The 13,650-nt window shown below is 32.6% G+C and overlaps 1 protein-coding gene across 4 annotated transcripts in view; it reads right to left on the reverse strand.

Annotated features, from left to right (window-relative positions):
• Nucleotides 1-12,812, reverse strand: part of ADGRL4 (adhesion G protein-coupled receptor L4) — a 103,226-nt gene extending 90,414 nt beyond the window's left edge. The window contains exons 1-2 of one of the 4 annotated variants that reach the window (XM_016151007.2): nucleotides 12,636-12,812; nucleotides 11,168-11,317 (exon numbers count right to left, since the gene is read on the reverse strand). In XM_016151007.2, coding sequence (XP_016006493.2) covers nucleotides 11,168-11,317; nucleotides 12,636-12,657 — 172 coding nt within the window. In that variant the 5' untranslated portion in view covers nucleotides 12,658-12,812. The remainder of the gene's footprint in view (nucleotides 1-11,167; nucleotides 11,318-12,635) is intronic. The other 3 variants (XM_016151006.2, XM_016151008.2, XM_036235517.1) reach the window with 3 other exon arrangements.
• Nucleotides 12,813-13,650: the final 838 nt, after the last annotated feature.

The following is a 13,650-nucleotide window of genomic DNA, read 5'->3' on the forward strand; positions in this document are numbered from 1 at the left end:
CAGAAATAGATGAACTGGAAATTGACTACAGTTTAAATACATGTCCCACAATGAGAGAATCAGATGTTTTAAAGCTAAAAGAGACATAATAACAATCCTAGTCCAATCTGTTCATCTCACAGAGAAACTGAGGCTCAAATGTTCTCTGTGACTTAGCGTGAAAATCCCAGTTGAGTGGGGCTAGAATATAGATAACAAGCTTGGAAGTCTTGGCATAGTAAAATTAGTATTTATTATCAGAGAATTTAGTTCCTAGGGCATGGCATACTAGGAGGGTTCCAAGTTAGAAGGCTTAGTCTTAGTCATTGGGATATAAGGATATGAGAAGGATTCAATAAATGGGAACTGGTAGATAACACTAGTCTAGAAATTATTGTATTTTTAAGATGATGAGTTCATAGCACAGGATTTCTAAAATACGTCCCCTTTCCTTAAGTTAGACCTAGTCTCAGAAAAGGGATTAAATAAAGTAGGGGTTAAAAGAAAGTAGTTGAATGTAGAAATGGAGACCTAAAGGACTGATAGACACTCTTCTTGTAGTGGTCATCTATATTTTTTTGGTTGCTTGACAACCAAATCATCACTATCTTGATGATAACAGTCACCCAAATGTCCTTTTGAAAGAATTTTTTTCTCTCATTTTGTCCTTGTGATTTGAGTGGGTTTTCACCTAGGCTCCAGGAATACAGCAGTTGTATATTCCATTATTATTTAAGGACATAACAATAATAAAAACTTAAATGTAACAAAAGTGACAGGTGATGAAAAAACTATACTCTTCTTTTATATCAAGTTATCACAAGATATTCCTTAAACTTTAGCTGAAAAGTAAGGCACACACATATTTTGTAGAAGATAGATGGGCATTAGAGTCTCTCTTAACTGAAGACTCATGTCTTTCTAAAGCTCTGGGAAATTGTCTTCTGTCTATTATTATTTCTTCTGCTAAACCTTGTGTGATTCCTTTTGCAAAAAGACTGCTGCTATTTGTTGAATATTAGGTTCTCCATGTTTGGTCCTCTGTTTCTCAGTTTTGTTCTTATGTTTTTCATCTTTTCTTTTTAGATCTACTATTCTGTGGATATTGTTTTTCAGCTCTTCTATTGTACATTATCACCTCATTCAAGACTCATATTTATCAGACAGTGAATATATTTTATTGGAGAAAAATATAATTGGTTTGTTTAGCAGGAACAATCAAAAGTGTTAGCCAGCGGATTCATAAAACCAGCTGGAGAAAACAGACAGCATAGAGATGAGACTGTAGATAATTACAATACTATAACCACAAAGTTATAAGTGAGTCAAAAACAAAGTTCAGGTTCAGTCAACTGGGGCATAATTTTTTCAACAATAACTTGCTATTCTTGGTTACCACATATGGGCTCCATCCTCATTTTAATGACATTACAATGTGAAAAACCATAGGCAAATCATGCAATTAAAAGTTTAAAAATATGTTGGCTACCTTGTTTCACCTTTGAGGTAAATAAAGCAGAGGAGGAATTTGGGAGATGTCTGGGCACAGGTAAAGGAAAAGATTAGAAGCAGGTAAAATTAGATTATTATCCCCTGACAAGCTCAAGAATATCTTGACTAATGTGGTCCTGGTGTATCTTCCACTGATATGTAAAAAATTATTGCGATTTGTAGCTTCCTTGTTCTATGTATTATCATCTTATAGGAGAAGAAACACAGGAATAGAGATTTAACCTCAATCTTATGGTGGTTTTTAAGCATTGGTTTGTGTTACTGACAATTTTATCAGCTTATTGTCTTGATGTCTCTTGCTACAAAAGGAGAGGAACAAGAGGAGACAGGAGGTAACAGAAATTAAACAACATGAGAGTTTTAGAATTTATCAAAGAAGAAAATATTTTTGTGGTATGATGGCTTTTTTGTGTATAAAAGCCAATTCTATTTTTTGTTTGGATGTTATAAATTTTCCCTTAACCCCTTTTCTCTTCTTAAAGTATTATTTTCCAGGCCATTGTTTTATTTATTCATCTTCATGTTTGCATTATTGGCTTTTCTCCAATGACTAGTTATCCTTAAATGACCTTCATGTTTATAATTAAAACAATGTTGATTATTACAGGTATTTGCCTGCCAGCCTTTACAACCTCTGTAGTGCAAGAGAATTCAGTTATCTGTATACATATACAGCAAATTTTAGACATTATTCCAGGTAGCATAGGTGGGGAGTATGCAAAAAGGTGGCATTAATTTTCTCACTGAAGAGTTCCATCCAAGCAGATGACAACATTTTCTTTGAGAGCATTTTCTTGGCTTTATCTGGAAACAAACATCAATGGGGAATAGAGAACCTGATCTGTGTGGCCTTTGGAGAATAATGTCTTAACCAATCACCTACATTTTCACTCTCTTTCTGGGAAGCAGAAAGGATACCATCACCACAAAGAAAAGCCAAAATTTTCATGATAGCCTTTGTGTACTCTGAATTGCTCCCCTTTTGTGGCACTGGATTCTGTCTTGAGGAATTCATTAAATTTACAGACTTCTCATGGCCCCACTGCGATTTCATTGATTTTATTATCAGTACACTAGGCCTAAAGGAGGTGAATAAACAGGAATTAAAAACATTTTACCTGACCAAGATACTGAAACTTGTAAATAGTTGTAACTTCCCTACACTATTCTTAAGATATCATAAACATGCATGCCACATGTTTTTTTCTTTTTATCAATTGTTTCGATAATGTAGTGGGGAAAAGCAAAATAATTCATTTTTATCTCAATGAGATTCAATTTTCTTATTTACAAACTTACTTCACATAGCGCTTTGAGGACCATATCAGGCAATTGTTTGAATGTGATTTCCCTGGGGAAATTATTTAATCTATAAATTGAGGATAATACTAGCTCTGATTTTAGTAATGTGTTATGAGGATGAAATTTGTAAATTCATGTGAAATGCTTAGAATAGAGTCTAGCTCACAGAAAGCACTAAAATTAACTTCAATATTATTACTCTTTTGAGAATAAGCTGAAAGTTACTTAAGCATTAAAGAGACTAAATAAAGAGGAATAGAAATAATGGGAAAATAGATAATCAAAAGACTGGTTTATTTGCTTCTGAAACAACCAGGAATTGGCTATGAAGTATTCTGATGTCCTACAAAACTTGGACTATAGATAACTGATATTCCAGAACAAAGAAAATATAAATTTTGCAAAATAAATTTAGCAATCTTAAAATATTGCCAAAAGAGTAGAACTATAATAAACAAAGCAGAAAAACTGAGACTCAGTGAGTTGCTTAGTGGGATTGAAAGTGCTATCTCCATTATCACTTTGCTCTTCTTTCTACTAGTATTTTTCTCGAGGATTAAAACATATGGAAATTCCACATTTAAAGCACAATTTTCATTTAATTAATTTTAATTTCCTAGCAGCTCCTAAAGGTGCCGCTCAACAAAAAATACAGCATGGTCCAATTCCATGTTCATTTCACATGCAAAATGAAAACTAATGATAGAAAAATAATCTCCAATTTTTATTGTTATTGATACTTTATCATCAGCAGCACATGTTATAATGAGTTAAAGTTTTAGCCTGAAGTGAAAACAACAACAGCAACAAAAAATTGGTGTACTTCACTTGGAATAAATTCAGTATTCTAAAAATATCAAATCAGATGGTCAGTTTTATTTAGGATTGATTTCATACAGAAGTTTGAATATCTCTTTTTGGTTGTTGAAATCAGAACTCAGAAGCTGTGTTTATTTTTGTTATGTCAGTTTAATTCTCAATGCTATTAGTTATCTGATGGTACTTTTCTCAGTCTGAATATGCAATAACTCCATCTAGATAATACTAATTTAAAAGTAATTAAATATTAATGGAACTTTTACAAGAAGAAAAAGTTTCTTGATGTTTCACTATAGATTATTTGGCAAAATCCAAAATCATGTTCATAATAAAACTTTGTTTAAGAACTCAAGAGATTTCTTAGTTTGTATCTCATTAGTTCTTACAATTGTCCTATGAGATAAATATTAAGTGGAGTGACATAGAAAAGTGATTTCTGAAAAACTAACATTGTCAAGTTAGAATAGAGAAATTTTTGTTTTAAAACTGTGGAGCTGATCAGCAAAACTCAAATGACACAAGTCTTCTTTTCCTTTTCTTTTTTAAAAAATAAAATATTAGCTTGAAGGAAGTTTTTATTATCATTTATTGTTTTATTTTTCTCTTTCTATATGTTGAAGGAATTTATAATTTTGTGGAGGATATTTTTGAGGAAGTTCCACCTAATTACTGTGGTAGATTTTGTTTTTCTATTGCGTAACCTTTCTTATCAACAGATGAAAGAGGTCACATTTCTAGTACAAGGAAAAGGATTACTGAAATTGGCAAAGGTATTTTATTTATTTGGATAAAGTTCATAGAAATCAAGCATCCTGGAAAAATACAAGCCTTAGGTTAATTTAGCTTTTATTTATTAAATAGTTTAGCTTTTCCATTCAGTACAAGAAATCTCAAAGAAATATGTACCCCACTTTAAACAAATATGACTCATGACTATTTAGATGCACATCAGAGATCCTACTTTCTCAAGTTTGTATTGCTATTCATTTACCTAAGAAGTTCCTCTGGAGCATGTAAAAATACATCTGTGTTACAAAAAACACTTGCTTCCTCAAGAATTACATATGAAGGAAGATATATGTTATTGAGATAAAGTTATTTAGAAGAATGTAATGTTCTTCAGATATATATTTCAAATTCTTCAAATATTCATTAAATATTACTTAAAAATCAGGCGTTATCTCCTGAGGATTGGAATAACAATAAAATAAAGAAAGAGAAAAAAGGCAGGAGGAAGGGAGGAAGTGAGAAAGAGAAGAAGAAAATGCTAACCCAGGCTGCTATTCAACACTCTCCTCCAAGGTTTAATACCTAAAAATGTAATAAACATAAAAGGACAAGAAAAGTTGCAGATGAACTACCAGGGCAGCTGACAATGCCTAATGTGAAATGAAAACAAATATTCAAAAGATATACCAATGTGAAGCCTTATGACAAAAAAGATAAGATTTAAAAGATGCTGTGAAAAATAACTTCTCTAGAGGGACCTGATTGAGGATGTTTTGATCCAAACTACATTCTGAGTATGTAATTTCACAGAAGTTCTATATAGATATAATTTAAAGGTAATTTGTGAATCTCAAATTTCCTTATTTTTGTTCCAAACTGTTTCCCTTAATAAATATACTAACTTTGGTAACTATAGTTTTTAATTTCCCAGGACACGGCAAAACTAAACTTTTTTTTTTTGGTAGCAGAAATATACTGTTGTTATGCTAAATAATTAGGGGTACCATTTTCTAAATTTTCAAGACTATAATTGATTTCCGGGATTAAAGGGACAGAATAAATATTCCAACTGTTAAAATAAATAAATGATTTTGCCATTTCCTCAGTTATTTTTTAAAGGTTATTATGTTTTCTCATATTAAAAAAATGTTTCACCTGTTACCCAAAATGCATTGATATATTTTTATGACATTTTTCCTATATAGTAATGGTTATTTTATAAAATATTTGAATAGTAACTGCATAATGAATATATTTTGGAATAAGCTAGTATACACTTAGAATTTAGTTCAGCAATGAACAAGGTTTATCTTTGTTAGTTTTCAAGCTAAAAATATCAACAATGTTCTTTGGAAGTAGATTCATGAAGAAGAGATAATGTTTATGAGGTGAATATGTAAAAATAATGCACCTATCTTTAAACAAGTAACAGAATATATGCATCCAAATGAGAATAATTGAAAGTTAGTACATTTATTCCAGTTATCTTTATTAAAAGCAAGATATTATAAGTAATATCAAAATATCTCAAAACTTTTAAGTGTCTTTATTCTATGCTACTCATGCTAAGTATTTCAACTTGTATTACTTTATAACTATACATAATTTTCTTAAAACTACTTTGAAAATTAATTGTCCACTTTATCCATCAGATTTGATTAAAAGTTCTTAGCTGTTTCTGGAAATCCAATCTCACTGTAATTGAGGATTATATATAATTTTTTTAAATCCTCAATTATCATAATGATGTCATCAGTACTCAAACTTTTATTGTTATATATACAATAATAATAATAATAATTTTATTGTTATATATCTTTATGATAATTGAGGATCAAATTATTAAAAATTATCAAATTATTACAACATCATTTTAATAATTGAAAATTTAAAAAATTTATATGTATATAAAACAATCAAGTTGGAGTACTGGCAACTTCATTGTAATAATTAAACAACCTTACAATAACAACCTTACAATAGCACTTACTTGAGTGAGAATTGAGAGCTATTTTTCTAATGCATGTAATTCTGGCATGTTTTTAAAAGTCAAATATATAAGGTGAACATATCTCATAAAAATTAAAAGAATATATATATCATTATAACTATTCTATAGGTGTAACTACATAACATGGTTAAATATGAAATATCATGGAAATGTGATGTAAAGAACAGTTAGGATTACTTTTCTGTTTACACTTCTGTTATAGAAATTATCAAATTATGACTGTTAAGTATTTGAAGCTGCATTATTCATAGTTTAGAGAGTATATCTACTGTGTTAATCATGTGTATAAACATAACACACAGACATATACATTTTGCATGCCTCGAATCTGTTCTGATGGTTGCTGGTTTGCCCATTTTGAGCCTCTTTATTATTAAAGAACCAACTGTTATGAAAGCAGCCATATGTCCTCAGCACTTCTGTTTTGCACAGGCAGAATCATGCTGGCGAATTACTTTAATTACTATTTCTCCCACATTCTGAACCCATAGGATGTTTTTTCTTCTTGACTCTGAGACAACTATTGTAACATGAATTTCTCTACTTTTATCAGTGTTATACTATTCTCTAGTTTATTATAATATTCTTCCAGTTGAATTTTACAAGCATATATATGGTTATTAGATAACAATAAAAAAACCTGCTTTTTAAATGTAGAGTATATCTCTCTGAGTGTGGGCATCAAGATTTAATTATTTTCTGTAAAGTGCTTGTGATGTGGTTCATAACAGACATGTCCCAAGCTAAAAAAAAGATTTTTGTACATGCATACAAAATGACAATTAATCCTTCTTGACCCTCCCTGGGACAATTGTTTTTCTCCTCCCCATTTTAATTCCATGAAATTTCCAAGAATGTAGCCTCACTTAAAGAGTTTATATGAGAGTAGGGAGGTTATCTCTTCCATCCATCCATCCTCACACCCAAACATGCACTCTACTGCATCCTTCCCATTGCTCCTATTTCTCACCTCTCCCAGCTCAGTCTATTCTAACTTAAAAAATTTTGTGTTTTAGATATATGTACACAAACATTCTTTCAAACTCTTCTAACCTCCCCTTCCATTTTTAGCACTTTCTTAATTACTTGAGAGAGGAGGGATCTCTTACTTCCTTTATTTATGGTAACTGTGTACCAGAGGATAACCAAAACTGTGCTGAGGAGCATATAGAATAACAATAGTAATAAATGTTTAAAAAAACTAAAAAACAACATTTGAGGGTGAAAAATCAACAATTTCAAAAGCTTTTAAATATATCCCATAATTTCTACATAAACTTTTCTATCTCCTGTCTTACCCTCACATGTATCAGCTTAAACTTAAGTGTGCAAATAAATCTCCAAAAATACCATAAATTTGTTAAAAATAATTGATAAATTCCTGTTGAAATAATATTGTTCTACCAATTTGGCTTAAAAACCTGTACTACACAGTTATATCAGGCAGATAGTAATATGCTTAACATTATTGATACTCTAGAGAAGGTTCAGATCCCAGAGTTGAGTCTTATCTCTATTAGTTCAGCTCGGGGATACTGGAAAACTCTCTTAAGCTTTCAGAGTCCTGCTTCTCTTGTAACCAAAAGACTCTAGCATGGAGCTCAACCCAACTAGTTGTAACCAGTAATAGATGTGTTTGTAAGTAAAAGACAGCATCTGTACATTTTATTTTAAAAGCTGGATTTAATTAAAGATATGTTTGGTAGAAGTGACATGAAATACAATAAACTGTATAAAGAAACGTACTATTATTTTTATAGATCGGGTTAAATGGCCTTTTGTGAATTGACCCTTGTTAATCCATTCTTATTCTATCTAACATGGTCATCTTTCTAATACACACTATTTATCAGATAATTTAATACTTGCCAATGATTCTTCTTTGTTAACAGAATAAAGTTCATATCCTTGACATCCTGACTTAATTCCCACTAACCTGTGATATATGTTCACCATGAAATACTTGGAGCTCCTTAAAATATACATGTATGTTCAACTTTTAGGCCTTTATTAAGTCTGGTTCCTTTTGCTGACTTTTCTTTGCCACTTTGTCAATCTTGATAAATCCTATTTATTCTTTAGTTCTTAATTTAACTTAAATATCATCACCACTTGCAAAGCTTTCTTGCAGTTGGCTGCCATGTTTCAAATTTATCCCTATTTCTATCTTTTTAACATTGCACTGCCATTGGTACAGTTCTTTAACTGTCCTCAAATATACTGAAAATTGAGGTCAATTTCATATTTATTAGTTTAAGCTAAGGGCATAGCAGTATCTGTAAAGGCCTTATGGTCAAACATAGTGGGTAAAAGTGCAGGCTCTATAATCAGACAATCTTGTGTTCAAATCTTGGCTCCACCATTTATCTGTTGTATCACTTGAGATGTTTACTTAATCTTTCTAAGATTCTACTTTTTTTTAACTATAAAGTGGGAATAATAATAGATAAAGGTGATGTGCTAATCAATATCTTGCTACTCAGTTCACAGAGATATTAGCTATCCTGATGATGACGGGGATAATCATAATGATGATGATGAAAATGTTCAATAAATATTTATTCAATAAAAAGATGATTAAATAAAATAAATTCACTACTAATAAAAAATATTTCTATGGTACCCTGCAATCTAAATTCTAAATGACTTGCTCAAAAGCAGCTCTTGGAACAGAATATATTTATTGAGGATAGCTTATTACCACTACATTTCTTTGGCAGGTATCTAAGGGAGCCAAATTTTATGAAGACAATGAATATGATGGTAATGATGTCAAAAAAGAAAACTTTCATTCTTCGATAAGAAGGCATCCACTTTAACAAACTCCTTTCTAGTCATTTCTCATTGGCCTAATACCAATCTTAGAGAAAGATAGAAAATGTAGGGAATTTCTCGATAGATGAAAAAAGCCAACAAGAGTATTGAAACCCAAAATATAACCTAGACTACTGGGCAGTTGAAATACAACGTTTTAGGTTTAATTCTTAAAAAGCACATTAAGTATACTTATTGAAAAAATGTAAAAAATCTGTCAGTGAATTAATAAAAAATGAAAACCACTGTTTGAACAGTTTTAGGAGAACATCATAAACCTTAATTAGTGGATATTAACAAGTGAATATATAACTTTCTTTAACAAGAAGAGGATTTAAGTTAAAAAGAACTTGAAGAGAAAAAATATTCCTCTTACAAACTGTGTTCTATGTGAAAAGAAATTGCACACTAAAAGGTCTTGAAGTATTTTTTCACTGGTAAATATTTTCAGTCCTTCAGCTGGCTATCGACTTAGGCAGCAGAGAAAAAAACAACAACAGTATTAGATAATAAAAGATGTGTTTTTAATATAAATCATTAAAAAGCATGATTATAAGCTGGTTGGCTGCTAGAGGTCCAAATTGTGAAAAATTCTTGATGTTAATGATGGTAATCATGATGGCTGAATATTCCTAAATAACAAAGAAACAATGCTACTTATGAATTACTATGCCACAATTTGTAATGATTAGCGGATAAGCACGCTAATATGTTTGATGCACTATTTTGAAGGTCACTCAACTATCAACTTGCCATAATGCCACTCAATTAAATACACAATAAAAATCTAAGGTTATTTATGGAAAGAATTTTATAATGCTTGTAGAACAGTATATTACAAATCCCAGCTGTATGTACAAGCAGAAATGCCTAATCTAATGCACCATTAAGCAACTGTAGCTTTACTCTACATTTTTAAAACATTAATTATAATGAGGTTTAGCCTTACTATTTAATTTTTTAAAGAGCTTTTCAAATTGAATCATGAGATACAACTTGTTCATGCTATAAGCAAACACATGTAATATTAACAATGTACAATATCCTGGCTCAATTAGAAAAAGTCCATCTTATTTTAAATGGCAGTTCTAATTTGAACTTGCCACTTAATTATATTTTCAAATTAATTTATATGATTTGAAATTTTTCTCTCTCTTCTGCACAAAATGTTATTACACTGACCTAGTTAAAACTCGATTCTACTAAAAATAAAAGAGTGAATAAAGAAAAATTGAGTAATGCTTGAGGAAATAGGAGTGGTGGTGGTGGTGGTAGAGATGACATGACGGACAAAAAATCACTTTTATTTGATTATCAGGTATTGTTATGTTTATCAAGTCAATAGCTAACTTGTTCTCTAGAAGTACCCTTTCCAGCATTCTTGCTCAGGGCTCTAGCCTAAAGTTCTATAAATGGGATATACTTTTTTACAAAAAAAATGCATTTTCAAAATTCACTTCTCTCTCCTTCCCTCTCTCCTTCCCCTCCTCCTCCTCCTTCTCATCCCCCCTCCTTCTCCTCCTCTTTCCTCTCTCCCTCTCCTCTCCCCAACGCCCCCTTTCCTATACCCAAGGTATGCAGGAGAAAACTTCAAATCTCTTAACATTAACCTCAAATTTAGGTAATCATATACTAAAGAAGGTATCTGACCACAACATATACCAGTATAGCCTGGACTTTATGAACTTTCTGTTCTTTTGTTCTTGAAGGTATTAACTCTGCTCTATGCAACTTAGTTTTCCAGGTTAAGTTCAAGGGCAATCTTTAATATTCACACCAAAAATAAGATATGCATGGAGTCATCAAAAATATATAATCAAGTAAAAATGTGACATTGGAAATTCAAACTTGTTGTTTAGTTAATTACGCTTTTTATTTTTACCCACAGCATGAAACCAAACAATTTAATGGAAAACAACTGAATTTTTGGACAAGATAAAAGCAATCACATCAAAATTTAATCTTCAGTAAAATTCAAAAGAAGTAATAAATATTGTTTACCTTCACAAATTGTGACACCATTTCCCGAAAATCCCATGTTGCAGTAACAGGCTTCAACTCCATTCCGTATTTCACATTTTGCATTTGGAAGACAAGGTGTCTTGGTGCAATTTTGAGCGTAGAAACAATTTAGTAAAGTGGAAAAACCCACTAAAGAAAATAGATAAATATATCTTTTCAGAAAGAAAAAGAAAAGTCTCCTCCTTATTGAGTTAGACAATAAATACAAATAGGTCTTCTTTATTTGAGTTTAGATTATAAGAATTTCCCAAAGGAGCATTTAGCTAAATAACAACAGAAGAGCAAGTAAACAAAAAGATTTAGGCATTTCTTCGACCTCAGTGTTTATAAAGTAAATCTCAACAAAGCTAGAATGTAATAAACAAGCTTCATAAAGAAAACAGTGTTCCTAGATCGTTGGACCATAATATCACTCTTTATCCTGAGGGGAGATAATTTTCAAAATTTTCTCCTCTGGGAATGGTTCTGCGTTGAAATCTCAGCAAACTGAGTCTTAGGATCTTTTTAAATTCAAATCTGTGTTACTTCAAGATGAAGAGCAATATATCATAACATTCAGGAGGATAAATCCAATTATTATTTTTCTGTGTTCTAATGATCTTTCAAAAATCTTTTTAAAAAAATTCTTTTACGTTATCTCCCCTTAGAGAAAATGAAAATAAAACTCAAAATACTGGTTAAAGATTGATCTTCCAGAAACACTGCACATACATGGTCAACAAAATACAACATATGAGAAAACAAGATTTATTTCAGAGTTATTGAAAACAAAGTTGAAAAATGGTATTTTGTGGAGTGTTAAGAAAAAATAAAGAAAAGCATAGGATATTCCTTTTTTATTGTTGTCTAAGGTCTTCTCAACACAAGCCCACTTGGAGATGAACAGTTATGATCATGCAAGTTATTTTCTAAATATTTTCAGTCATCTGAGAAAATTGTACTTACTGGTAACAAGAGATTCTTAAACATGTGATTCTAAATTCTAGCCTCACATAGGGGAGTATATACTATATAAACCATAATTAATTCGCCTTCAAAGATGTGATTTATTATCTTTCTTTACAGCATCAACAAAATGGTATTTAAATGAACCCAAGGTCTCTACTGGCAGTCTCCTTAAGAAGCCAGGAAACCTCCCACAAGTGTTAATGGTTTGGATTTCCCAAATTTCTTAGAGGTGAGGGGAGGTTCAGAAGAAAGGCCACAGTCTGGACTGGTAATTTGGGGGAATTTGTCAGCAGGAAAGAAAAGGTGACCTTGTCCCTGGGCCCTGAATATGAAACTCCAAAGTTGAAAGGCCAAAAAGAAAAAACATCCTGAGAAGTTCTGCGTCAATTCTCCTTGGAGACTTGGCCATATGCACTTGGCACGTGAGTTCCACCTTGGAAAAATCCTATTCTCTACAAGTGATAGGCAACCTCGGTGGCCAGGGGCGCTAGGCACTCACCTAGGAGCGGGAAGAGTTTCATTGGCGGCGGCCGCGGTGGTAGCGGTGGCGGGAGCGCGACTGGGTGTGTGGCCGAGTAACCGGGACGCGGCTGAGCGGGCGCGGCAGGGTCCCGGCTCCGTCCCCGGTGACGCGCTGGCTTCCTCCGGACACTTTCCGGCCTCTTTTGTGTGATAGTGTGCGACGAGCCCTGAGTCAGCGGGCCATGTCCGGCCCCCCGGCCCTACCCCCACACCACCCTGACTTCATTCCCTGCCGCCTCTTGGCTACCAACTTCGAGCACTTTGCAGACCCTTTGAGGGATCGTTTTGGTTCCAGGTGCAGTGACCAGAGTGCCATCCTTAAGGTCTGTGTTCAGTAGCCAAAGTGCTTCAGGAACCCATGCAGTGTCCCTCCTGAGAGGGCATCCATAGTCTTAGGGGTCCTTCTTATGGCCTAAATTCCTGGACATTGCTTTTTCTTATTCACCAATAAATTCATATAAAGAACTATAGGCCAAGAAGTAGGTAGGAGCCCTGGCTCCAAACAATGGGGCGTTCGTTGACAATATTCAGTCCTCCCCTTCTTGGAGCTCAGGATTCCACAGTATAAAATAAGAATATTCTTCAATCTCATTTAGGTTATGCCTAAAACTACTGAGGGGGGCAGGGAAAGCCAAGTTTCAAGAATTAAATGGCTATGGAAGTACAAAATGTTGTTTTCCATTTTCAATTAAACTTTACCCATACCCTCAACACCCACCCTCAGAACATCTAGTTCATCATGTATAGCTTATCTTTTGCATGTTAATATACATGAAGTGATTATATAAAAACTGACCATTCTGGTTGAAACAGAAACAATTCTAGCTGAAAATTAAAAATGTCTGGTAGGTAATGTTAATCTATAATGACAAAAAGCACATTAGCGTTTGCCCCAAGTTGGGGTAGAAAGCGAAGAATGAATACAGAGAGGCACAAAGGAAAATTTTAGGTAAATGGGAATAGTCTACATCTTGACTGGAACTGAGGTTGTA

This window comes from Rousettus aegyptiacus, unplaced genomic scaffold, assembly GCF_014176215.1.
Source record: "Rousettus aegyptiacus isolate mRouAeg1 unplaced genomic scaffold, mRouAeg1.p scaffold_m13_p_1, whole genome shotgun sequence".
In the NCBI taxonomy this organism is placed as follows: Eukaryota; Metazoa; Chordata; class Mammalia; order Chiroptera; family Pteropodidae; genus Rousettus; species Rousettus aegyptiacus.